At 35.7% G+C, this 22,557-nt stretch overlaps 2 protein-coding genes across 5 annotated transcripts in view; one reads left to right on the top strand and one right to left on the bottom strand.

Moving 5' to 3' along the window:
* Window positions 1–22,557, top strand: part of cep15 (centrosomal protein 15) — a 53,501-nt gene that overhangs the window by 13,643 nt on the left and 17,301 nt on the right. The window contains exon 6 of one of the 3 annotated variants that reach the window (XM_015347173.2): window positions 1,567–3,058. The exons of the other annotated variants lie outside the window; for them this stretch is intronic. Coding sequence (XP_015202659.1) covers window positions 1,567–1,585 — 19 coding nt within the window. The 3' untranslated portion in view covers window positions 1,586–3,058. Of the gene's footprint in view, window positions 1–1,566; window positions 3,059–22,557 lie in introns of those variants that run through there. 3 annotated transcript variants of the gene reach the window in all.
* On the bottom strand, window positions 7,117–10,556 carry fezf2 (FEZ family zinc finger 2). Of its 2 annotated transcripts, XM_006630658.3 has the most exons (5): window positions 10,388–10,556; window positions 9,280–10,121; window positions 8,887–9,021; window positions 8,664–8,796; window positions 7,117–7,964 (listed from the first exon to the last, which is right to left on the bottom strand). In XM_006630658.3, the coding sequence occupies exons 2-5, from the start codon at window positions 10,066–10,068 to the stop codon at window positions 7,705–7,707; spliced, it is 1,317 nt and encodes a 438-aa protein (XP_006630721.1). In that variant the 5' UTR covers window positions 10,069–10,121; window positions 10,388–10,556; the 3' UTR covers window positions 7,117–7,704. The 2 variants fall into 2 exon arrangements, with proteins under 2 accessions (XP_006630721.1, XP_069045419.1); XM_069189318.1 differs by having other exon boundaries at window positions 9,280–10,556.

Here is a 22,557-nt window from a genome sequence, read left to right on the forward strand (position 1 = left end):
ACAGTCACAATGGAATTTGCAGAAGTACTGTACACTTAAGAACATATATATTTGTAATACAATACAGTAATACATAACTATATAATACAAAACTGACGGTGTTCTATGCAAAATCATAAATACCTGTTTGGAGATATTATATTAATTCAATGGCATTTCAGAAATCCTTTACTTAAGAAAGCCATAAAAAGGCAGATGTAATCAGTTTTCCATATTGTAGAGACTTCTGAAATTCAATCGTTCCTTTTGAACATTAAGTTTGATAGTCAGTCTTCTAAATCTAATATAGTACTATAATTGTCACTTAAATCTAAATTGTTTAGTAATAATGAAGCACAGATAATCATTTAATTCAAAAACAGTTGTGTAAGGATAGAGGCATCATATGATTTCTCCATGCTCTGAATTTTCCAGTAGTCCCTTACAATCCCTCAAAAAGATAATTTTCTGATGAAAAATAGTCTGAGAGGCGATACCCATTATCTAGTCATTGTACACTGGAACTGGTAAATATAATTTGGGTAATGGTCAGAAATTGATTGGTTCTGTGCTGTGACTGTTGACTGGTTTGACAAATTTATTGCATCAGATACAAATGAACTCTCCTTTTGAGAGAAGGGTTGATCAGATAAAAACTTTTGCTGAACATACTGTGTCACTTTTTTTTGTTTAAAACAAGGGTGTTCATTTATTTAATTCCTGTACGTTTTCAATCTAATGGACAGATCTAATGGTGAGTGGTATCATACCTGTTACTGTATAATTTTCTTTCAGCAAACCTGTTTGTATTAATCAATTTGCTTAGTTAATATTACATTTTAACAATACATTATGGACACCTGGATTGCACTGCTGCATAACCCTGGCCTTATGCTTTCAGAATAGGCTCTGGCTTGCCAGAATCATTACTAGAAATACGATTTCTAATAAGCCAGACATAATCCAATTATATACAATAGTTCCATTATATATAACATTATATACAATAGTTCCATCTGAGCATAGGTTTGACAGTGGATGTCTTTTAAAACTAACAATTACTTTCATTGTCTCTTCAGTCCAAAATATAGTGTTTTAGGAGTGGTCTTTATATTGGTATCACAGATTACTTTTTGTTTTTTAAACACTAAACTCTTAACACAAAAAAGTATTCACAGAAACATTTTCACATTTTTATCACTGTGCTTCTCATGTCATTGTAAAAAAGATCTGTTGAAACTTGGAACACAGAATGAAAACCAAATAAAAGACAACCCCAACAACCAAACACTGCCTACAGAGGCAGCAGCCCCACATACTGTATAGTACTTTTGAACCTGATGTTGATTAATTGACTGGATCTCAATACTCATTTAACTATCTCAGTGCTCATTTAACCAAACTGCATAATATAATTTTTTATACTTTTGTACGTGATGTGGGAGACCAGTTCAAAAGATGAGGTACTGCCACAAGGTATAAGTTGCATAGATGACATGTGGAACTTGAAATTTGAAATAATTTCTGTATGAAAAGCTGAATTTCATTTTTCTGTAATGTTGGTCCCATTGGCTTTATGTCCCTTAGCTTTGGAGACTTGCTCTGAATGGAGATCATCATGTTGACTGACCTTGATGAAATCCCAAGGGGGCAGACCAGCCATCTCCCTCAAGAAACAAGTGACAAACCTTAAAGCCACAAGCCACCTTCTCAGCCAATGCCCTTGAGGATGCTTCAGACTGTGCATTCTTGGAATCCTTGACAATTCGCATGCATACTGTATAGACAACACGTTTTTCTCAACCTGCTTTGGAGAACTGACATAATACAAAGCTAGAACAAGAGGACCACAGAAGGATGTTTGTGATTGTCCTCACTGTCCGATACAGACCACTGTTGATGCTAATACTAATTTTAATTCTTTCTACCATGTGTCTAGGAATTCTAGAATGTCACTCAAGTCATTTCCATTTCTCTGATAGATTATTTCCTCTACTTTGACTTAGTATTTTCATGGCCTCTTAAAATTATACCTTTTATCAGTGAGTTAGTCTTCTAGTACAGCATATCATTTTTATGAGATACTAATAAGGAATTTGGCAAGTATTCCACTTTAAGTTAAAAGACATTTGAATTTCAATCTGACTTAATCCCACTGTCCTTCCTTTAGTCTATGGCTGTGATCCCTGAATGAAGTAATTTTGAAACAAATTAGTGTCCACTGGATAGACTTAGTCCAATAAAAGTACCATAAAACCTTTAAAATACTAAACTTTTTTTTTACATTTGGGGAACACTAACAATCTAACAATATGTTATATGCAATTAGACAGTTTTTTTCTCTTTGTATATAACTAAAAAAAACAGGCTGCACTCCTCAAGCTTTGCTGAACATTATTGTATAAAGTAGCTTTCAGTCAGACATTTAAGCATTACCTTTAATGTTTTAATCAAAGAGAAAATGGTATGTTATATCAGATAAACCAAATAAAAGGCAAACTGTTACATCTACCAGAAAAGTAAGACTTTTAGCAATTCAGTGTCACTGGCATACAGACATTTTTGTTATAGATTGATTGGTATGAGATACAATTCACACTGACCAAAAACATTGTCATAGCCACCCCTGTTATTTAGCAGACATTCATCCTGCAGTAGGACTGAATACAGTTGGTCACTTTATACAGTATGCACTGTCTAGAATGTATTTTAGATAATTTTTTTCTGTCAATATGTCACTGAGCAGCATTTTAGAAGCAGTCATCCAAGAAACAGATAAAAGAAAGCAATATCCTTTACAACCGTATCATAATTGCCAGCATTATCATCTGAGATTTGATACTTTCATGATTTACATTTCACCATCTTAAATCCATATTCAGCAGAATAACCCGTGGTCTGACAGAATACAAAAATAACTGTTTAGATTGTAATTAATTAAAAAAGAAGCAGCTTTTTATTTCCCTATGTTGTGTATGCTCCACCAGATATTCACTGCATATTCCAAAAGACTGGAACAATATTATTGTAGATTGCCCTTTTAATGTTGGATATAAAGGACAGTGTACAGAACACTATACAGTATGTTGGCTGATTCCATCTTTTCAACACTATTCTCCAGGAATAGATCCAAGGAGTTCGCCTGATGCTCATTAACTTCCCCTCGGCATCTTACAATGCGCCTTGTGAGTTCTTTGTGCCAAGAACTAACGCTTCTTCTAACAAGTAATACAACTCGCTTTTTCTACTCCAGCAGGGAGATAAATTGCTTTCCAAAATGATCGTGAGGGACGGTTTAATTAGAATTTCATTTGGACTAAACAGGGGAAAAGCGATGTAGTTAACATTTGGTGGACTTAATTGGGCTTTTTTTCTTCACCCCTTAAAAAAATCTGAAGCTACCCTTGTTAATCTTTCATTTATAATCAATTGAGTTGACTAAACAAAAGTCTAGGTCTTCCTTTCTTCCTGTCTCAGACAATCCTTTGTTGCCTTTAAATGCCCTGTTCTTGAGTGATCCTGGTCGTGTAGATATACTCGATTGTTGACAGTTCATTACTGCGCTTTTGTCCATGAAATCTTTCTCGCTGCGTTTTACATGTGCAAGCCATAATGAGCTCCGTTGTCAATTAACATGTTTCTAGGAGCAAAGCTGGTTGCTCAGATGTTTAAGAGGTAAGTGCAGAGAAAAGGGCAACGCGGCTGCCTTTAGGTTGTTTACTTCCCAGCGTTCGTATTCAGTGTTGGACAAGACTAGCACCTCTGCGTACTACAGCGCTTTCTCTGGTCTCGAAACCAGTTCACCCTTGTGAACTCCTATATACTTGTACCTCTCCTAGAAACTAAATTAAAACTAATTAAAACAAAAGCAAACATGAAAGCATGTTTTTAAACCCTACATAAATATCGGGTGATGATATTTGTACACAAAAATAATGTTAAGCAACAATATTAAAAATATTTACAAATGTTAATCGTTTATTGGGAAATGAAAAGGCGGCTTAATTTAAGTTAAAACATGTATATACTGTACTACTACATACAATGCAACACACTGAACATCGCGACTGTGACATCCTAGGTCTTGTGACTATCGGATAACTTTATTGTAATCGCGTAGTAATTGTTTAATGAGGCGTAGAAATCGTACAAGTAGCCTATCATATCTGATGTCCTTGCTTTGGCGTGCGTATGGCTATGACCTTTTGAAGTAAACGTAATCTTTCTTGAAAAAACAAAATGGTTTTGGCTTTATATTGTCTTTAAATGCTTTAATAAAATTTAATATTTAAATATTTTTCTGTTTGAGATTGTAAAAGATTAACGAAAAAATAGGGATATTTTAAGAAACATTTGCTATTCCAGGACGAGACTTTAAAGCCATATTACAGGTTTCTGAAACATAAACACGCACGTATACGCAATAAAATAAAATACTAAACTTTGGCCATTTGGTAACGCCGAAATGGGTAGTTTAATGGACCGATATTGGTGTTGCTTTTGTCATATTAAATAAACAACTATACATATAGGGCACATGAACTATATGATAATAATGGTTAATTGAAGATGTGTTTAAACGTGTACCCTTACTAAGTTAAAAAATCGGAGCGTTTAGTTGACTACTGAACACGATTATACCTATGTTCACAGAGTACGCTGTAGCTGAAAAGTATCACAAATAAGCATTAGTGTCTTCAGAGATATCGCCAGGAATGGGTATTTTGTACCAATAATAAAATTAGATGTAAGACAGTAGGGTATTCTTAAATTCCTCATAATATTTGTCAGTGTTTTCCCAATCAATATGTGGCCATTTGTTGAAGAAAATAATGTTAATGGCTTCTACTAATACGTTTATTTAGTTTCGCAGTTTTAGTAACCTTCTCTGGGGCTCATCTATACAGTATATATAGAAATGGCTCTTTTATATTTGTATCTTTAAAAGTCGGTTTAAAGGCATTATACGATGAGCAAAACTACACTCTTCTTCTTGACATGTAACTGAAATGTCCGGAGAATTAATTAACTAATTACTTTCGTACCCGAGGGTGTGGAATTCCATAATACAGTGCTTATAGCGGTTATGGGAACGGGACACCGATATAATAAGCTCGATCAAAGCGTGAATCACAGGCTAAAATACATGCTAATTCTCAAACTCTCCCCTCTGCCCCGCCCAGTCTGCAACTTAGTTCAGCTTTTCGTGGTTTGTAACGTGCAATTGTAATAAACTAAGGAAAAATAAAGTGAATACTTCCAATAAAGTCAAGCTTGGTAATATTTACTCTATCGACAATTCGAAGTCGGATTAAAAGAAAACAGATTTAAAGTCTTTAAATGCTTCTGTATTCAGTGTAGTCAAATTAAATTTTTAAATATATATATATTTGATTTTCCCATTTTTGCCTTCGGTTTCAAATTATTTTACTGTGTAAATTACTAAACAGTAGTATTCATCGGCACATTTCAAATGTGTTTGCCACTTTGCCTTCAATCAGATACAGTTCTTAAATATTTACTTCAATTTTTGTATTATTTTGAACATTTATATGTGAGGTAGTTGTGCTGTCTTTTAACAGCACCAATATTTATGTTTTCAGATATTTTTTTTTTTTGGGGGGGGGGGGATTCGGGGTACAGACTCATTAGTAAAATTGTCCTGAACCTTCTGGTTCAGGTCGTTTTTTTCTCCCACAGTATTTATCCTTTAACTGGAAAAAGGTGAGCAGACCATTCAACTTATATTATTAGCCTTTTAATCATTCCCTGGGCAAGACTTGTGAGTGTTAATTGCATTGTAATTGGAAAACTAGGATTGAGCAGCACGCATTTCTCTCTGATCAGAATTTCTGTTAGTGCACTAGAATAATATTGTTCCAGGAGACGTGTGGAGAATAAATTATTCCATATTAAAGTTGGTGAAGCAGTGCAGGGTATAGTTGATGTAGCCCAAGTACTTGATTATCTATATTCCGATCAAAACAGGCTGATATGGGAAAGCGTCCTCCTGAGAGTGTTTAGCTGATTAATGTAATGGGCTTTGAAGAGTCCATGTTTTATCTGGTAATTTGTGTCATTATTCTGGAGTCAAGTGTAAAATCGCATCACCAGAATCTGGTATTTCACAAAATTGTTTAAATATACCTTAATACACTAGAAGTCAATGTAATATTAGATGTATGGTTTACTCTAATGATTCAATGGGAATTCTATTGATAGAATGATTAATGGCCGTACAGTGTTCATATTCTGCGTTCAATAAAATATGAGTGACAGTTTTCAATCGGTGCATATAACCAAAAATGTAATTACACAATTACGATCGTTTGGCGTTTAGAATACTAATTACAGACATAAAGTTAAAACACTATTCTACATCTGGTATTTTGAGTATTTTAGTTTTGATTAATTGAGCGTGTGATTAGGAAATACAATAACCTTGCCTTATTCGTGAGATCTACAACTTAAACTACCATTTACTGCGATCTCGAAGACAACGTAAAGCACAGAACCTAAAAATAGGTACATGATTGTAGATGATTTAATTCGCTGTACTGTATTTTAAACACAGAAAATGCAGTTAAAGGGTACAATAGAGTATATTGTTGCACTTTTCACAAGGTGACTGGGGGAACGCCTTGATGCAAAGAAAAATGTTTATTTTTTTCTGATAATTTTAACTGTTATTCCCTTAGTCAGGTGAAGGCTACCGAATTTATTCAAATCAGATCAGATTCGGAATACAACAGACGTAAAACAAAAATATTTTTAGATGGAAATATTCCTGAATTATTATTATAGATTTTAATGTTGTTTTATGTTTAAATTAAGGTTACTGAGATCTACTGTAAGTATACCCCAGAATGTTTATGAACTGCCTGGAAGATCATTGCGGACCCAACAATTCAATTCACCGAGACACATAGACATTTTGTTCTCATTAATAAAAACAAACCTAAAAAATGCATTTATAGAAAGAATTATTTCATTTAGTGTAGATCATCGAATTCTTGTTTAACGTTTGTTCTGTTTTTTGAGGAGTAGTTGTTTAAACACTTGCTCTAATAACAATCATAGGAATCTGAAAAAACGTGACAGTAAAAAGAAGACGCGGAAAACGCAACAAGCAAGTTCGTTTTTCTAATGTAACCTAAAGACTTTTAATTATTATATGATAAAGACTGATAAAAGAAAATTTAAAAATAGTTATGAAAACGACTTTACTTTGGATCGACCATGTAGTATGAATGTCTTTAATGTTAGTATTAACGGATAATAATTAAAAAAAAACATTTTACAACAAATGCTCTGTGAAGCTGTAAATAAACTTAGTATTTTATTAAGGGTTTAAGATATTTTGTGTAATATTTTCTGAAATGCATTTATAAATGGCAACATTGCCGATTTTCAAACACATCAAATTGTACATGTAACTTTAATTTATATAAAAAGAAAGCCTACAAATACTTAACAGGTCACTTTACAATACTTGTTGAGAACAAGTACTACATTACAAAACATATAAATGTTTTCATGGTAAATCAGTTTAAATAACTTTCGGTTTTTACATTGTCAAACCGTCTACAATATTGTGCCATAAATGCAAAGTGTTAAAGATAATGTGGCATTTCAAGTATTTCCTCATAATATTTACCCAATAAACTTATATGTACAACAAATACTGCTACTGGGACAGTCCGCCTCAGAGGAGAAGAGATACGTTCAGCCTTGAACCCCTCTTGAGTGTTCGTTCGATGCAGCTATAGAAGTGCCGTTGTTGTCGTGAAGTTTTCTCATATGTTTCTTCAAATCAAAGTTCCTACAGAAGCCTTTCCCGCAAGTTGCACAAGTGAACGGTTTCTTATCGTTGTGAGTGTGCATGTGGAAAGTCAGATTGTAAATCTGGTGAAAGGCTTTGTTGCAAATTGTACACTTGTATTGTTTTTCTCCACTGTGAGTTAGTTTGTGGTTCTTGTAGTTTCCTGGAAAAAAAATAAAACACTGTAAGAGTAAAATATAACTTCAGTTAAGGCAGTGAAACAGGAATTCCCCAGGCCAACGTTTCACAATTAAGTCACTTTAGACAAAGGGGTTTCATCCCTGAGCCTTCATTAACCAACATTTTGCATGTGGGAGTCAAGAAGTTGTCAAACTTTGTCAAAATCAAATACAACAGCCTGAACTTGTCAGGTTATAAATTAGGAAGAGGTCTGTTTTGTGACCCATAGCGAATTTAGAATCTTGTAGGAAAAGTTAGTTAGTGTAAAATGACATATCCTATTTCGAAGGAGCTGATGTTGGCTGTCAGGATATGGATTGAATTATTTGTACTTTTGTTAAAAATCATAGTGGATTTATTATAGTGGGTATTCTAGATTTCTTTTTAATGAAAGAAACATTGATAATCAAAGCATTTTCTCTAGTAATGTGATTGATATCTTCTTTGATAAGCCAGTAAACATAAAATGTGGATATAACGTATAATGACGTACAATAAATGAATGTGAGAGATATTTATAATTATCAATAATTATCAATTTTATGGCAGCAGAAAGAAAGATTATCAATGTATTTAGAGATCTAACATGTTAATTATAAATGCAATATTAAATTTAATATTTCAAATTTTAAAATATGCAAAGTATTTTATGATTGGGGAAAAACGTGAGTACAGCCCTTACCTTTCTGATGAAAACCTTTCCCACAAAACTCGCAAACGAAAGGTTTATACCCAGCATGTATCCGTATGTGGGTATTTAACGTAGAACTTCGGTTAAAGGCTTTTCCACACTGATTACATTTGTGAGGTTTTTCCTAGTAACAACAACAGACACAGTGGTTTTTAATCAAGTCACTGTTGTAATAAAAGTTGTTTTACATACGTTCTGAAAAGACGGCCCTTACCTGTGTGTGTATGATTTTGTGTCGACACAACGTGCTGGCTTGACGAAAACCCTTCCCACAGACTTTACACACGAAGGGCCTGGCTCCCGTGTGCACCGGCATGTGACGGGTTAAATTATAATGCGCATTGAACACCTGCAAAAGAGGATTGGCATTTTGAATATGTTAACTTTGTTTCTTTTAATTTAAGCTTTTCATATTAGTTAAATAATAACGCTTACGGTATGATTTAATTTCAAACGAATTTAGCTAAATCTTTTTTAATGTTTTATGCAGTTTTATTAGATTTGCTTTTCAATTTCCCCACTAAACCTTAATGTTAGTTGCTAATGTGCGTTCAAGTTTTTAACTAGTGCAGTGATTGTCTTTAACGGATAATTTTTTTTTATTTACCTTGCCGCAGACTTCGCAAGTGAAATTTTTAGGTTTCCCATCTGAGGAATTGTTGCTGAGTTTACTGTGCGCTTTTACTCCGTTTTTTTCCGAAGTCAAGCCGTGATTTTCCTTCACTATTTGGTCCAGTTGTCCAGGGAGGTGTTCTTTGTGTGGGTATTGCGGTGTGGGAAACTTCTCCGCCGCCGAGCTCGCAAGTTTGGCGTTTTCCAGCAGAATTAATTTCTGATGCGCGGTGAGCGAAGTTTGTGACGGCGAATTTACTATGCTGGAAGAGAAAAAATGTCCGCTTAGGAGATCCGACGGGTGATACGAAGAATCCAAATAGTTAAAATAATAGAGAGACCCGTTGGCTGGCATTGCCAGTGTTTGATGAATTACTTGAGGCTTGATCACCCTGGCGCTCGGCAATAAGGAATGCATAAAACCCGAGTCTGTTTTGCAGCACATACCACAGTTAGATTTGCACATGGCGGCCGAACTGCAGATTGTCCCTCTGAAGTTAGCTTTCCAAAATTCGGAATAGTTCATTAACGCCTTGGCTTGCAGGTCGTAGCTTAAAGGCTGAATAGGGATCATGCAAGGTATAGGTGAGCACAAACTGACCATCTTTCTGCCTTCTGAGAGATCAGCTCCATGCTGTTCGTCTAAGGAGCTTTTTGGTTCCGAAGTCTTTGACATAATTCTTTCAATAGAGAAGGCCAGCGCCTTTGGGGCAACGGAGGCTCCATTCCTGGTCTCGTGTCTCGGGCAGGACATCACTGTTTCTAAAGGAAGAGAACTCGCCATTCTTGAAGAACTTGGTGTGAGCAGCCGCCGACTACCCGCTCTGTCCTCCCCTCCTGCATTCCAGAAAAGCCAGGACACACATCAGTTTAATAAGCACCTTGGTTCTTACAGTGTCACCCATTCACATTCAAATGGACATCCCCCGAACAATGGCACCGAGGGGTACCAGATTAATGCTCATTAACTAGTACACACAAAAATTAACAAGACATTATAGAGCTTGGTAGAAAAAAAACACTCAAGTTCATTGGTATTCGCTACTTTTGAATCGAAAATCTGATCTCAAAACTTGTAGAAGAATCGATGTTTAGTAGTTTACCTTTTCTAAAGCGAAGACAGATGGATTCAAGTATTGCTGCGTGGCTATACTGTCACATTTTGATACCACACATCCTCGTCAGCGAGAGATCACTGTCTCCTGCATTTAGCTGACATCATACGTAGTCACTTCTATCAGGGTGACAAGGAAACGCCACCACCAGCCTTATTTCAACTCCCACCACCCATTTATACATACCCACGGGGGTGGTGTACATCACTTATTACAGATTATTATTTATAATATGCCCTACAAGTCTCTTTCCTTTTCATCAGCTCTGTGTTCCCCAACGATTTTCCCTAAACCGGATCGCGATATTTATAATTTTAATATCGAGAACTGAAATTTGAACATTTCTAATATTTTTAACTTTTACTCTATTGATCCAAAGCTCTTACCTGAACATAAATTAGATGAAAGGCGCTGCTTTTTCTTTAATACTGTATTAAACTGTACTTAACTGCAGGCTTAGATTGTGGTGATAATAATGATAATAATGTTGTTTTTTTGTGCTCGAATATCCTTTTGTCAATGTATTCAAGGACAAAATAGATTTTTAATTAGAATAAGAAAATAATTTCTTAATATGAGAGGTAATTCATCTTATAAAGGACATAATTTGACAGTTTCAAGTTTAAACCAGCAGATCGATTACGTTAATGAAGTATATAAAAATAATATTCCTTGAAAGCTAAATAAAATGTTTTTTACCTAAATCGGGATATTTCTGAATGGCTGAGAGACATCTAAGTTTCATTTATGAAATAAAACGTCATGCAGTATTCAGAGATTTTTAAACCTTGGTAACAATAAGGATTTTGGATCCTCCTTAGTTTGACTGGTTCCAATTTTCATTGCGAGCCCCTAATCCCTGGGGATGAAAATAGCTTTTCCATCCTGGTTTATACTTACTATTTGTATAATTGAGAAGGTCCAATTTCCACCTGTTTAAGGAGCAGATTGCAAGAGCAGAGCCTCCCTCGGATCCTATTAAACGTTTTTCCTCCTCCACCTATTCAGGAGAACCAATTTTCCAGAGCGATTCATGGAGCTGAGCTCTGAAAAAAGCAGCTCTTTCACTTTTAGCCACTAAAGCACTGCGTGGAACCTGGTTTTGTGTTTTTCTTAAATAAAGAGACGGATTAAAAAGGGAAAGAAAAGACTTAGCCTGACCAGAGGTAAACCAAGCAATGAAAAGAGCCCCTTTTAACGCGACAGAAAAGTTTGCTGGAATCCAGAGTTTTGTGCGTTTGCTACAATGACCAGTTGCCCCCTCTTCTTTGTTCTTTAAGGGCAGTTTGAATTCATTTGTTTGCAGACGATTTCACCTGAGAATCACAACAAATTATTACTTCAAAATCTTCTAAAAGACCTATTTAATTATGCTCGGTACACTTCTGCAAAAATGATGGAAACTTTGGCGCGCTAGTGATTCTAAGACGCTTTATACAAGTATGTCTTAAAAGATCTCTTCTAAACCGATGCTGTATTGCGTGAGAGGTACAAATGTTTCCTCTGGAATGCATGCAATTAAAGATTTCTCAGAAGTGAATAAACATGAGTTCGAGGTGCGTTAAAGATGTGAAACAGGTTTGTACGCTTATCGTTGAACAAAGAGAATATTGTAAATTGTTCTTTTGTATCTGCAGTTCAAACCTATTTGTACACAGTCCAAATTCATCACATACAGGGGATTATCTAAAAGGGTTGTGCAATAAGAGTGGTTAAAAGAAAATTAATCGAAGTTACTTTCTTTCCCGATCCTTACCCCGCATGTTACTAATTATGGGCGGGTTTGTTTACAGAAGTGGATTTGTTAATCCATCAGAGAACAAAGTAAGCAGAAACACGACAGTGAAAAGCAAATCTCACTAACAAGAAACAATCTTGTTTTGTCTTATTATAGACGACAGATAAGGTCAGGAGATATTAGTGTTTCTTGCTTGATATGTTAGTTTTAGTGAAATGGAGTGGGCTAAATAAAGACTTTTGAGGAAAACGTGAGCTATACACCTGCAAACTGGAACGATACGGATTTAAACGTGTTCCACTAATTCCACTCATATGTTAATTATGTAACTCTAATTTGAGTTTAATCAGGCGTAATTACCCGGCTCACCCACACAATAAACATTGATCCTATTGCTATAAACCTCAAAACAGAGCTAGGCATTAACACGTTCAGTAATTAACTCTAGTATCGACTTGTACAGAGACATGCTCTTCTCGCTCTTCAAAAGAGGGGATAGAAAGATGACAAACTTGCGAACACGCAGATGACGGTGTTGAACGTGAATGGCACATTCGTTTGTTTACTTAGATTTGTTTTAGACAGCACCTTAAAACTGTTATTAAACTGCCACATATACTGGAAGGGCTATTAGTCTGTGAGGACGGTCTTATTGATTGATTTTGAGAAACGCTGAATGTAACAATAAAACAGCGAGTTCCAATCTGGTTATCGGAATAAAAAATAATAAAAAGCAGTCTGGTTGGTAACATTTTTTTACATTGTTAGAATTGTATGAATAACGTGACTAACGGTGGAACTTAATTGGTAAACTAAACGCAGATGACAAGAAAGCTTGTAGGGTTCTCAGAATGGTACAGTAATTGTGTTTAGAAAACCGGCGTCCGTAACTAAGAGAAGGGAAAACACCGAGCTTCAAGAATTCACGAATTCGCACTTTAAGAAATAATTACTGTCGCAAACGGTTGAATATTACTCAAAACATAACTCCTGTCTGAGGGAGTAGATCTCTTCCTTTTCTTCCTTATTTGAATAGTAAAATGTATCAGTAAAAATGAGCAAATAAAATGTAGACAGGTATACACATAAATGCTGCGGTTTCTGAAGTATTTTTCAGTGCAGTTTGAACGTGATGAGTAATTTAATTTTAAATGCTAACAAATTATTTTTATTATTTGAAATATCCACACGTAAAGTTAACTCCGGTAGGCTCTTTTTTATTATTAATTATCACTTTTAGGCGCACCTTTTTAATTTAGCAAAAGAAAAAAAAATCCTCACACCCCTGCATGCCTCTTTCAGACGTGAATGCTTAGCACAATCACTGTAATCAAGTGAGATGTGCACCTTACTGTACATTACCCAAAGTGTTAAAACATACTGCTTTCATTCAGTGTTTAATTATTATTCTTATTGACATTCTTATAATAATAATAACGGTTTTATATATGTTCATATTCAAAATCCCAAAATAAATGGACATTTTTAATTACTAAAAATAATGTTCGTTATTATTATTTATTATTTATGAGTTTTTAATAGGTTCCATACAGTTCCCTACAAATTGATGGTTATACACACTAAACCTTTAAGATTTTCACACACACTGTTTAATATTGCTCATATAAATCACACAGGTGGATTTGTTTTTGATTACTTTCTGTCCAGTCAAAATAAGTGTTAGCTGGTGTTTATTTGATTAAAAAAAAACTTGGATTCTAACTATCCAAAGTGCCCTTTTTTGTTTGCCAATGTAATATTTTTAAGCTTTGACTATTATTTTGTGTTCCTATTTTTTCTGTATGTATAAAAGAGGATGTTGCACTGGATTGGTGAACCTAAAACAATTAGCTACAATATGCAGAAGGCACTCATGAGTATATCAAAATTTACTCTGAATTATCGATATTTACATACTGTATCTGTATTTATTTTTTTCTATGAAACTCAACGACAAACCAAAGCACAAGTCAGAAATAGGCAGTGATCACAACGGTATGTGAAACAGATAAGACCATTTGGAGTAGGATGTGATGATAGTGCTGATGACAGAAATGATTACAGTGTTTGAAAATGTCATTTTATGATTCTGACTTGACAGTGCATGATGTGAGTTAAGAGTACTGTACACTACATAAGGTTGAAATGCTGTTAAGGGAAATCTCCTGTCTTAAGATGAAATGCCACATCAGCAAGCAGAAAAAAAGGAATAAAAATAAGCTTTTTTCACTTAAATCCTGCAGTCATTGCTTGATTTCATACACAATAGTTTTGAAGTACTTTTCAAATTAGAATTTCCTTTGCTTTCTCAATAGGGGTGCAGCTAGGTTTACATAGAATGCTATAAGACTGGCATCCTGACTCAAATGTCATGCTAACAGATAACATAGCAGCATTCTTTCATTTTTGTTTTGGCTTTTTGTTATGGGCTTCTCCTTATTGATACAATAACATTGTTTGATGAGACTATAACATTAACTTTTTCCTGCTTAGATAGAGATAAGATTATCCATTTAAGTTTAATTACAAAATCAACTAAGAACTATTTTTTTGTCAACATAGATGAAAAAAAATTGTATACAGTACTCTATATTGTCCATGAACAACAATTCAAAGGGTATTCTACCTTGAAGTGTTTAAATCTGCTATAGTCTTATATATATATACCTCTGCTTGAATTGCAATAAGCAGCGAGGACATCAAGGAATGATTATTTGTCATGTGGCACATTCAAACTTTCTTGGATTATTGGATGCTTCAGGATGGTGGGTGGTTAAAATCAATTTCATATCACTCTCAACTAAAAATGGCTCATTAGCAAAAGTGGGTAACATCCCTAATTGCACATAGTGACTCTACAGACTAAATCTTATCTCAGTTTCTGTGGTGTTAAGTGAACTGTAAATCCCTCACTACACCCTAGAGTTGGTTCATACACCTGTGTACAGTACATTGGGGCAAGTGCTGGAAAGTAAATTGAGCAAGGATACAGCAGCTGTGCCTTCAGGAGGGGCAGCTCTCCTCTCCTTCCGTCTGAAGTTATATAGAATATATTCATTATAGAGGCAGTAATGGTTAGCATTGCTGTGGGGGGCTTTGGTTCTATTCCTGAACTGGGTGCTATCTCCATGGAGATTCTATGTTCTCCCCATGTTTGTGTGGGTATCCTCTTGGTGCTCTGCTTTCCTTCCACAGTCCAAAAACATACTGGTTGGATAATTGGCCCTAGATGTGAGTGTGTGTGTCTGGGTTGCCTTGAGTAAGACATCACAATTACCAATGAAATTAATGTAAGGGCCATTCTTGTCATTGAGCAACAAATATTAATATTGGTTCAATAAAGAATATCAAGCACTCTGCCTGCCAGCCTGTTGCTAAGGTTTACAACCAATCAACCAGCCACATTGCTAATAACCTAAATAGAAGCTGCAGTCCATGTGCAAATGCTATTATTTAGTCATTATTTTAATAACAGGTTATATTTTAATAACTTTTATTTGCAATGTTAGTGGTACAAATTAATTATCTTTGCGGCAGAGGTGGCAACAGTCTGTCAAAATAAAGATAAAGTGGCAAAATATGTACAACAAACACCTTTCTAATGCTTGGCATGAGCTTGGCAATGACTAGAATGGAAGCCTCTTCTATATACAGTACAATAATTCAATTTGTCAATAATGGGATGTTCGCCAATATATTGTGAGACTAATATTAGTCCCGGTGCATTAAATTAGTAGTGACACAGTGAATGACAAGTCGTATCACAGTCTCTGTGGAGATAAGTGAGAAAGTGAGACCGCTGGGAAACACTCGTGATCCAATCTTGTCACAAAGTCTTGTGCTTCGCTTCTAAGCTATAACGTGCCAGCTAATATGAGTCAAAGTGTTTTTAACATTTACAAATGCGAGGTTGATTATCTCAAAACGGCAGGATCTCTGAGTCTCTTAACACAGTGCAAAAATAACTTAGTGCTAGTCTACCATTAAGTGTTCAATATGCAGAATTTTATAACAACAATGACAACAAAAAAACCTATATATGAAAACGATGAGAAAATTTGCACTTTAAGGAAATGTCATTTGCACATCCTTAGCTGCAGGCTTAAAAGTGCTTTTACCCTTCCCCTTTTTTATCAGTAATAATTAAAAAAAACACTGACACTGACACTGATTTATTAAACACTTAAATGTAGAATTGCTTGTGAAATAATGTAGTATGTAGTAATGTAGAATGCTTATTAATTATCTTCAGAAAGCATTAAATAATACTGGAATAACTTGTAGGTTCTATGAACTTTTAATGCCATGGTTTGTTGTTGCAAAAATATGCTATTCAGATAATATATTATCTAAAATTAATATTTTGGTGAGCAAAAAGTTCAAACTTTAATTTAATGATTGTGCTTATATAGTGTAAACACATTAAGGGAAACTTAGACGGTTTGAGTGTTTATTAACACTGGGATCCAGGATTCAGTGCCCATCTGGTCTCATGAGGAGGGGTGCAGGACTCTGTACCTCTATTCTCCATCCCCACAAGAGTTGCTGTGGTGCCTCTTTGCCCTAAACACACAGCCAAGTGAACACACATATGGACTTAAAACATGACTTCAGTACTCCATGTTGAACTAGCAATTACTTTCTTTAATGCAGCATAACTGTAGGAGATGGAGTTTCATTTGTTTAAAGTTGCTTGGGAAAGAGAAAATATTTAAATGTCAATGTAGTGCAATATTGTGGTCTAGAATGTCGTTTTGTTTTCTTTAGTGAGCTTTTTGTCGACCGAAAGTCCTTCTGATTTACTGCCAGCTGTCAGATCTCCGGGTTTTTACCTGCTTGACTTTTGACTAGTGCTTTTCATTTGGCCATTCTCTTTCTTTTACTTCACATCTGTCATAATTCAGGACTCGTGTGTGTGTGTGTTTTATGCAATTGAATATTCCTCTTCTGTGTCATGCTCATTGTTGGAGTGTCCCTTCATTTTTCTGTTTTCCTCTTGTTACATTCTGTCAAAAAAGGCAAGGTATTTCAAACACAGGATTTTAAAAATTTCTTTCATTAGATTAATGCTTTAGTAAATTGAGCCAGGGTTTTCAATTAGAAGACCTACAATAAGGAAATAAATCAGTATCAGACAATGTTTTCCTTGACACTCTTTACATTATTATATGGGTTACAATTAAAAAAGATCAGGATTTCAAATGTTCAATCAGTATAACAGAAAAATGAACATTAAAAATGACTAATTTATTTTAAATGCTGTACAATTCTTATTAGTCAAACAGCATGAAAAACCATATTCTTTAAAATCTAGTTCACTTTTACAAATCATTTTGTTTTGAAAAATTGTATTCGTATTTAAATTGTAGCAAAATACAAAACCAAAAGTTATCACAATTCTTCTTTATAGTCCATTTCATTGACATGGAAAAAATATTTTAATTATGCGTATTAACATAATTTTATCATTGCCTTACGTTTAGTATCTTTCCAATTTCCTGCAGTGAAATGTAAAAATGCAAAGGGAACATAAGATTGCAGGTTGTGGTTTTATTAAAATAGCAAAGCCCCTTAGAAGTAATTTTTTTCCCCAAATTGAACTGAAGTGTCAGTGTTAGGAATGTTTCAACAGTTCACTTGTCTGAACTGTTTTCTAGGACTTCATCAACCTCAGCATATTTTTCTGATCTGCACCTAAGTGCAAAATAATCCTCAGCTTTCTTCTATCTTAAGGCCTGTGTCTGAAAAAAATGCCTAAGCATGGTGAATAATGAGAATATATGGGTAACAGACCAACTACTAGATAATCCAGAAAAATGCTGTAAGAAAGATGTGCTAGATCGAATGTCTTGAAGCCTTTATTATGCACATATATTATTTTTGCCAATAGCCAAAGTCCGAATAGTGAAATAGTGCCTGCAACCTTACTTCATAATACTACAAGAACAATAAACTTCAGAACTGTTACTTCCAGAATTGGGTATAATTGCACTGTTAGTTTATTTTCTGATATTAGAACAGCTGAGTCAAAGTCCTGAGGATAGGAAGATTATACATTATACATCACAAAAGGTTAGGACTCCTGAGTTTTGTAGAATTCTATTATATTGTTCATACATATGTACAGTATACTGTATGACATCAGTCACTCATCTAACATTGTTGCAAATGCAAATATAGTTGTTAATTTTTAATTTAATCAAATGTTTCACTAAATATTTCCACAACTCATCTCTACATATTTGTTGAGATGATAGATAGAACATATATCCCTTCTAAATATTTTAAATAAATACGATAAATCAATTCTAAATAACCCTTGTAGATAAATACTCCTATAATTTTTATCTGTCTGTTTGGCAATTCTAAATTTTATTCTAAAATGTGATGTTCTGTCCTAAATATATTAGTTTTTCTACACTTTAAATCCTGTTTTTACTGGTGTCCATAGGTTTCCAGGTTGCATATGTTGAAAGGAAAGTACACTAATGTAAGTGGTGTACATTTACTAAAGAGTAACTGTGCCGTGAAAATACATAGTAGGAGAAAGCTTTATCAAACTAAAGTTTTTCACGGCCTAATGTTTTATCTAATCTTAATGCAAATCTTTAAACACTCTTTGTGCCTCCTCCACAATTTGGAATCTCCAATTCACAGCCTACTTCACTCACTGCTGAAACCCTTGTATCAACACTGGGAAGATGAAGAACACATATCAGATCAGATCACTTTATTGGCCATATACAATTTCTTGTTTTAAGAATGTCTTTTTTCTTACCCCAACTTGGTCTCCATGAGACACACCGACAGGGAGAGAAGCTTGGGGTCAGAGCACAGGGTCAGCCATTTATACGGCACCCCTGGAGCAGTTGGGGTTAAGGGCCTTGCGCAGGGGCCCAATGAAGTAGGATTCCTCTGCTAGCTGTGAGACACGAACCAGCAACCTTCCAGCCGCAGGCGTACATCCTTAGCCACAGAGCTGCCACACCTCTCACATATAGACATGTGCTGTCAGACTGTCCACTTCTTATTAACACCTCAAGCTCCCAACCGCCCCTGCCCCTGTTGGGATCACGGTCCCTCACAGACTGTGCACTCACAGTGCCATTCCAGAATACTGGGTCCTTCACCATGGAAGAAATTCAGACTGTGTAGGTTTCAGAGGTGTTGATTTCACCTACAGTACTTCGATGTAGCGCCTTCTGCGTGCTCAATGCTATTGTATTAGCAGAATAACTAAAGCTAGAGGGATATTGAAAATGACAGATAAAGCTCCTTTTATAATCCTGGGGTTAGTGTTGCACAGCAGTCCAAAAAATTGATTAGTAATCCAACCTTCCCCATTAGTGCAGAAGCCAATTAAACACTGTTGGAGAATCCTGGCTGGTTCCATAATGTGTTGACACTGTCTGGAACTAACGATAGTTGGACCTTAGGCCCAGTTTGTGGCTTGAATGGGCATCTTTACTGATTAAGTTACTCAGTATTTTCATTCTTTATATTTTTCTACCTTTTGTGTACACTATATTTACACCATTTAAGTCAAAGTTAACAACTACACACAAGAGTTTCACTCTTCACTGTGAATTTAATATTAATTCAATCAAATAATATTAGTTTTTTTGAACATCTCTTACTGTTCCATAACATTATATGTGCATTTGTTTCATAAAGCTTAGTCAGTCATTAATCTGATAATGGTTGCCACCACAGTTGTCTGATGGATGTTTATGTGGTGAAACAATCTATAAGTCACTAATCCATCCATTTTCTAATCACCTCATGCAGTACAGGTTTGCAAGGGAGCTGGAGCCAAGGCACAAGGCAGGATCCACTCTGGACAGGTTGGCGGTCCATCACAGGACACACATAGACACAGACATGCACACACTCACACCAGGGCCAGTATTCCCAGAAGCCAATTAACCTACCGTTATGGTAGAAAACTGGAGCACCAGGAGGAAACCCACACAAACACAGGGAGAAATTACAAACTCAAGCGGTTAGCATGCCAGGTCCAGAATTGAACCCAGGGCCCCAGCACTGTGAGGCAACAATGCTAACTACTGTGCCAGTGTGCCACCCTGTAAGCTATTCAATTCATGGAAAATTTCTTGAAGTAATCAGCCTGAGTTTGTTTTGTTCTTAAGGATAAGATAAGAAGGTCTGAACAAAATAAGATAAAAACGTAAGAGGATTTGGCTTTTTTATTAAATAAATTTGAACCGGACCTTGTTAGTGGTTAAATAAGAGGTATTTGAACAGTCTTGAACCACAGAGCAATAAACCAATTCAAGCACACACTTTTAAAAACAAGGTGTTTTGTGTGTCTTTCCTGTGGTGAAATATTCTGTAAAGTAAGTCTGTTCTTTCACCATGCATTTTTTAAGTTGACATTTGGGGAGTTTTGGTTACCTCTACTTGAAAACAATTAAAACATTCATTACAGCACATTAGTTCTTGCTCTAGGTTTTGTTTACTTTCCAGCAGTAGTTAATTTCAGCATGTCTAATAAAGTAGCATGCTGGTTTTAATATCAATAGAGCAGACATCCTTGTTTTAAATCCATATTTCATAAACAAAAGTGTTAGGCTGGGAACAGGTCTTGCTGTGATGGTCAATTGCTGAATCTTTTATTTGGATACTGTTATCTTTCCTATTTCCTAACCTGATTGAAGCTTAAAAACCAAAGCAGCTCAGAGCGTGCTGGAATAAATCTCTTCTTTCATTAATCTGCTGTGATGCCCTCTCCCTTTCAAAATTGTTCCATTCAGGCTGGATTTATAAGGAAATTAAATATATAATATCTGTGCTTCACATGTCAGATTGGATGTAGAGGTACTGGGATTTTTGATTATACATAAATCAGGAAAAATACTGCCGCTGTAAACCTTACGTTCAAACAATTAGGTCACTATTGTAGTCCTAAATAACATATTTCTACTCTAGACTTTCTCATTTGTCTTTCTCTGCCCTGTGTCCCCAGGAAGAGAAGTAAATTGCTTTTCTGACTTCACTTTAATGTCTGAGAGAGAAATACTTTATTTCTGTTCTGCTTTATTTATCCTAGGTGAAATTCAGCCTGTTTGTCTTCTAAAACCCGGTGGTTAATAGGTGTTTGCTATTCTCTTACCCTTATGTCTGTGCAGCTGTTCTGAATTTTTAGCATACTTTGGAATTGTTGAAAACCTATGGATCTGGAAAGAGGTGGCTTTTGAATGTTATTATTAAGACAATTGCCCTTCCCCATAAAAGTGTGCTGAAGGTGAAAAAACTTGTGGTGATGAACAAGTGTGTGTATGTTGTATGGTCTTTTCCAAATGCTGTCTGTGGCATCTTTTAATGGAACTTGCTCATCAGCTCTTTGCTAGAAGTGTTGGAAAGAAAAGCTAATGACAGCATTACAGATTATCCTCAGGTTGTCTGGATGGTTTCTCCACATTCCTGACCCAGTTTAAACTCCCCACCACCTGTGCAGAGCCCTGCCACAGGCCCATGGAGATGGACTCCTTCACTTTCTTTAGGGGCCTAACCTCTTTAATGAACTGTGCTGAAAGCACTAATTTTCATGGGCTTTAAAAAAATACGCACCTGAGGAAAACACTGCATACATTTTGGAGAGTTAGTGCTGACTAGAGGATTGAATGGCCAGCAGCCATATCACCCTGCAACTCACAACTGGTAACCCACTGAAGCTAAGCAGGTGTGAGCCTGGTCAGTACCTGGATGGGAAACCTCCTGGGAAAAACTAAGGTTGCTGCTGGAAGAGGTGTTAGTGGGGCCAGCAGGGAGCGCTCACCCTGCGGTCCATGTGGGTCCTAATGCCCCAGTATAGTGATGGGGACACTATACTGTAAAACAGGCGCCATCCTTCAGATGAGATGTAAAACCGAGGTCCTGACTCTCTGTGGTAATTAAAAATCCCAGGGCGTTTCTCGAAAAGAGTAGGGGTGTAACCACGGCGTCCTGGCCAAATTTCCCATTGGCCCTCACCAATCATGGCCTCCTAATAATCCCCATCTATGAATTGGCAACATTACTCTGCTCTCCTCCCCACTGATAGCTGATGTGTGGTGAACGTTCTGGCGTTCTGGTGCTGAGATTACTGTGGGCCGTAATGCCCAAGATGTACCAGAAACTGCTTTTATCTGACAAGTGGAAGGAGCTCTGGCTAACCAAACTGAATTAAACCCTAGGAATTGTTTGCCAACTGGGCACTGCAACTATGGGAAGTCCCAGTCAGTGTTGACTAGTGACCTGGGAATTGAAATATCTGATACTCTACATTAACATCTCAAATGTTGTTTTCAAATTGGGACATTGAAGTTGGTACTTGTGTGTCATAAAATTATTAATTACTTCATTATCTGTGCAGCAGTTAAGGATATCCAAAAGTAACATATGTTGACAGAAAAATTGT

The sequence above is a fragment of the Lepisosteus oculatus genome, chromosome 4 (genome assembly GCF_040954835.1).
Source record: "Lepisosteus oculatus isolate fLepOcu1 chromosome 4, fLepOcu1.hap2, whole genome shotgun sequence".
NCBI classification, from domain to species: domain Eukaryota; kingdom Metazoa; phylum Chordata; class Actinopteri; order Semionotiformes; family Lepisosteidae; genus Lepisosteus; species Lepisosteus oculatus.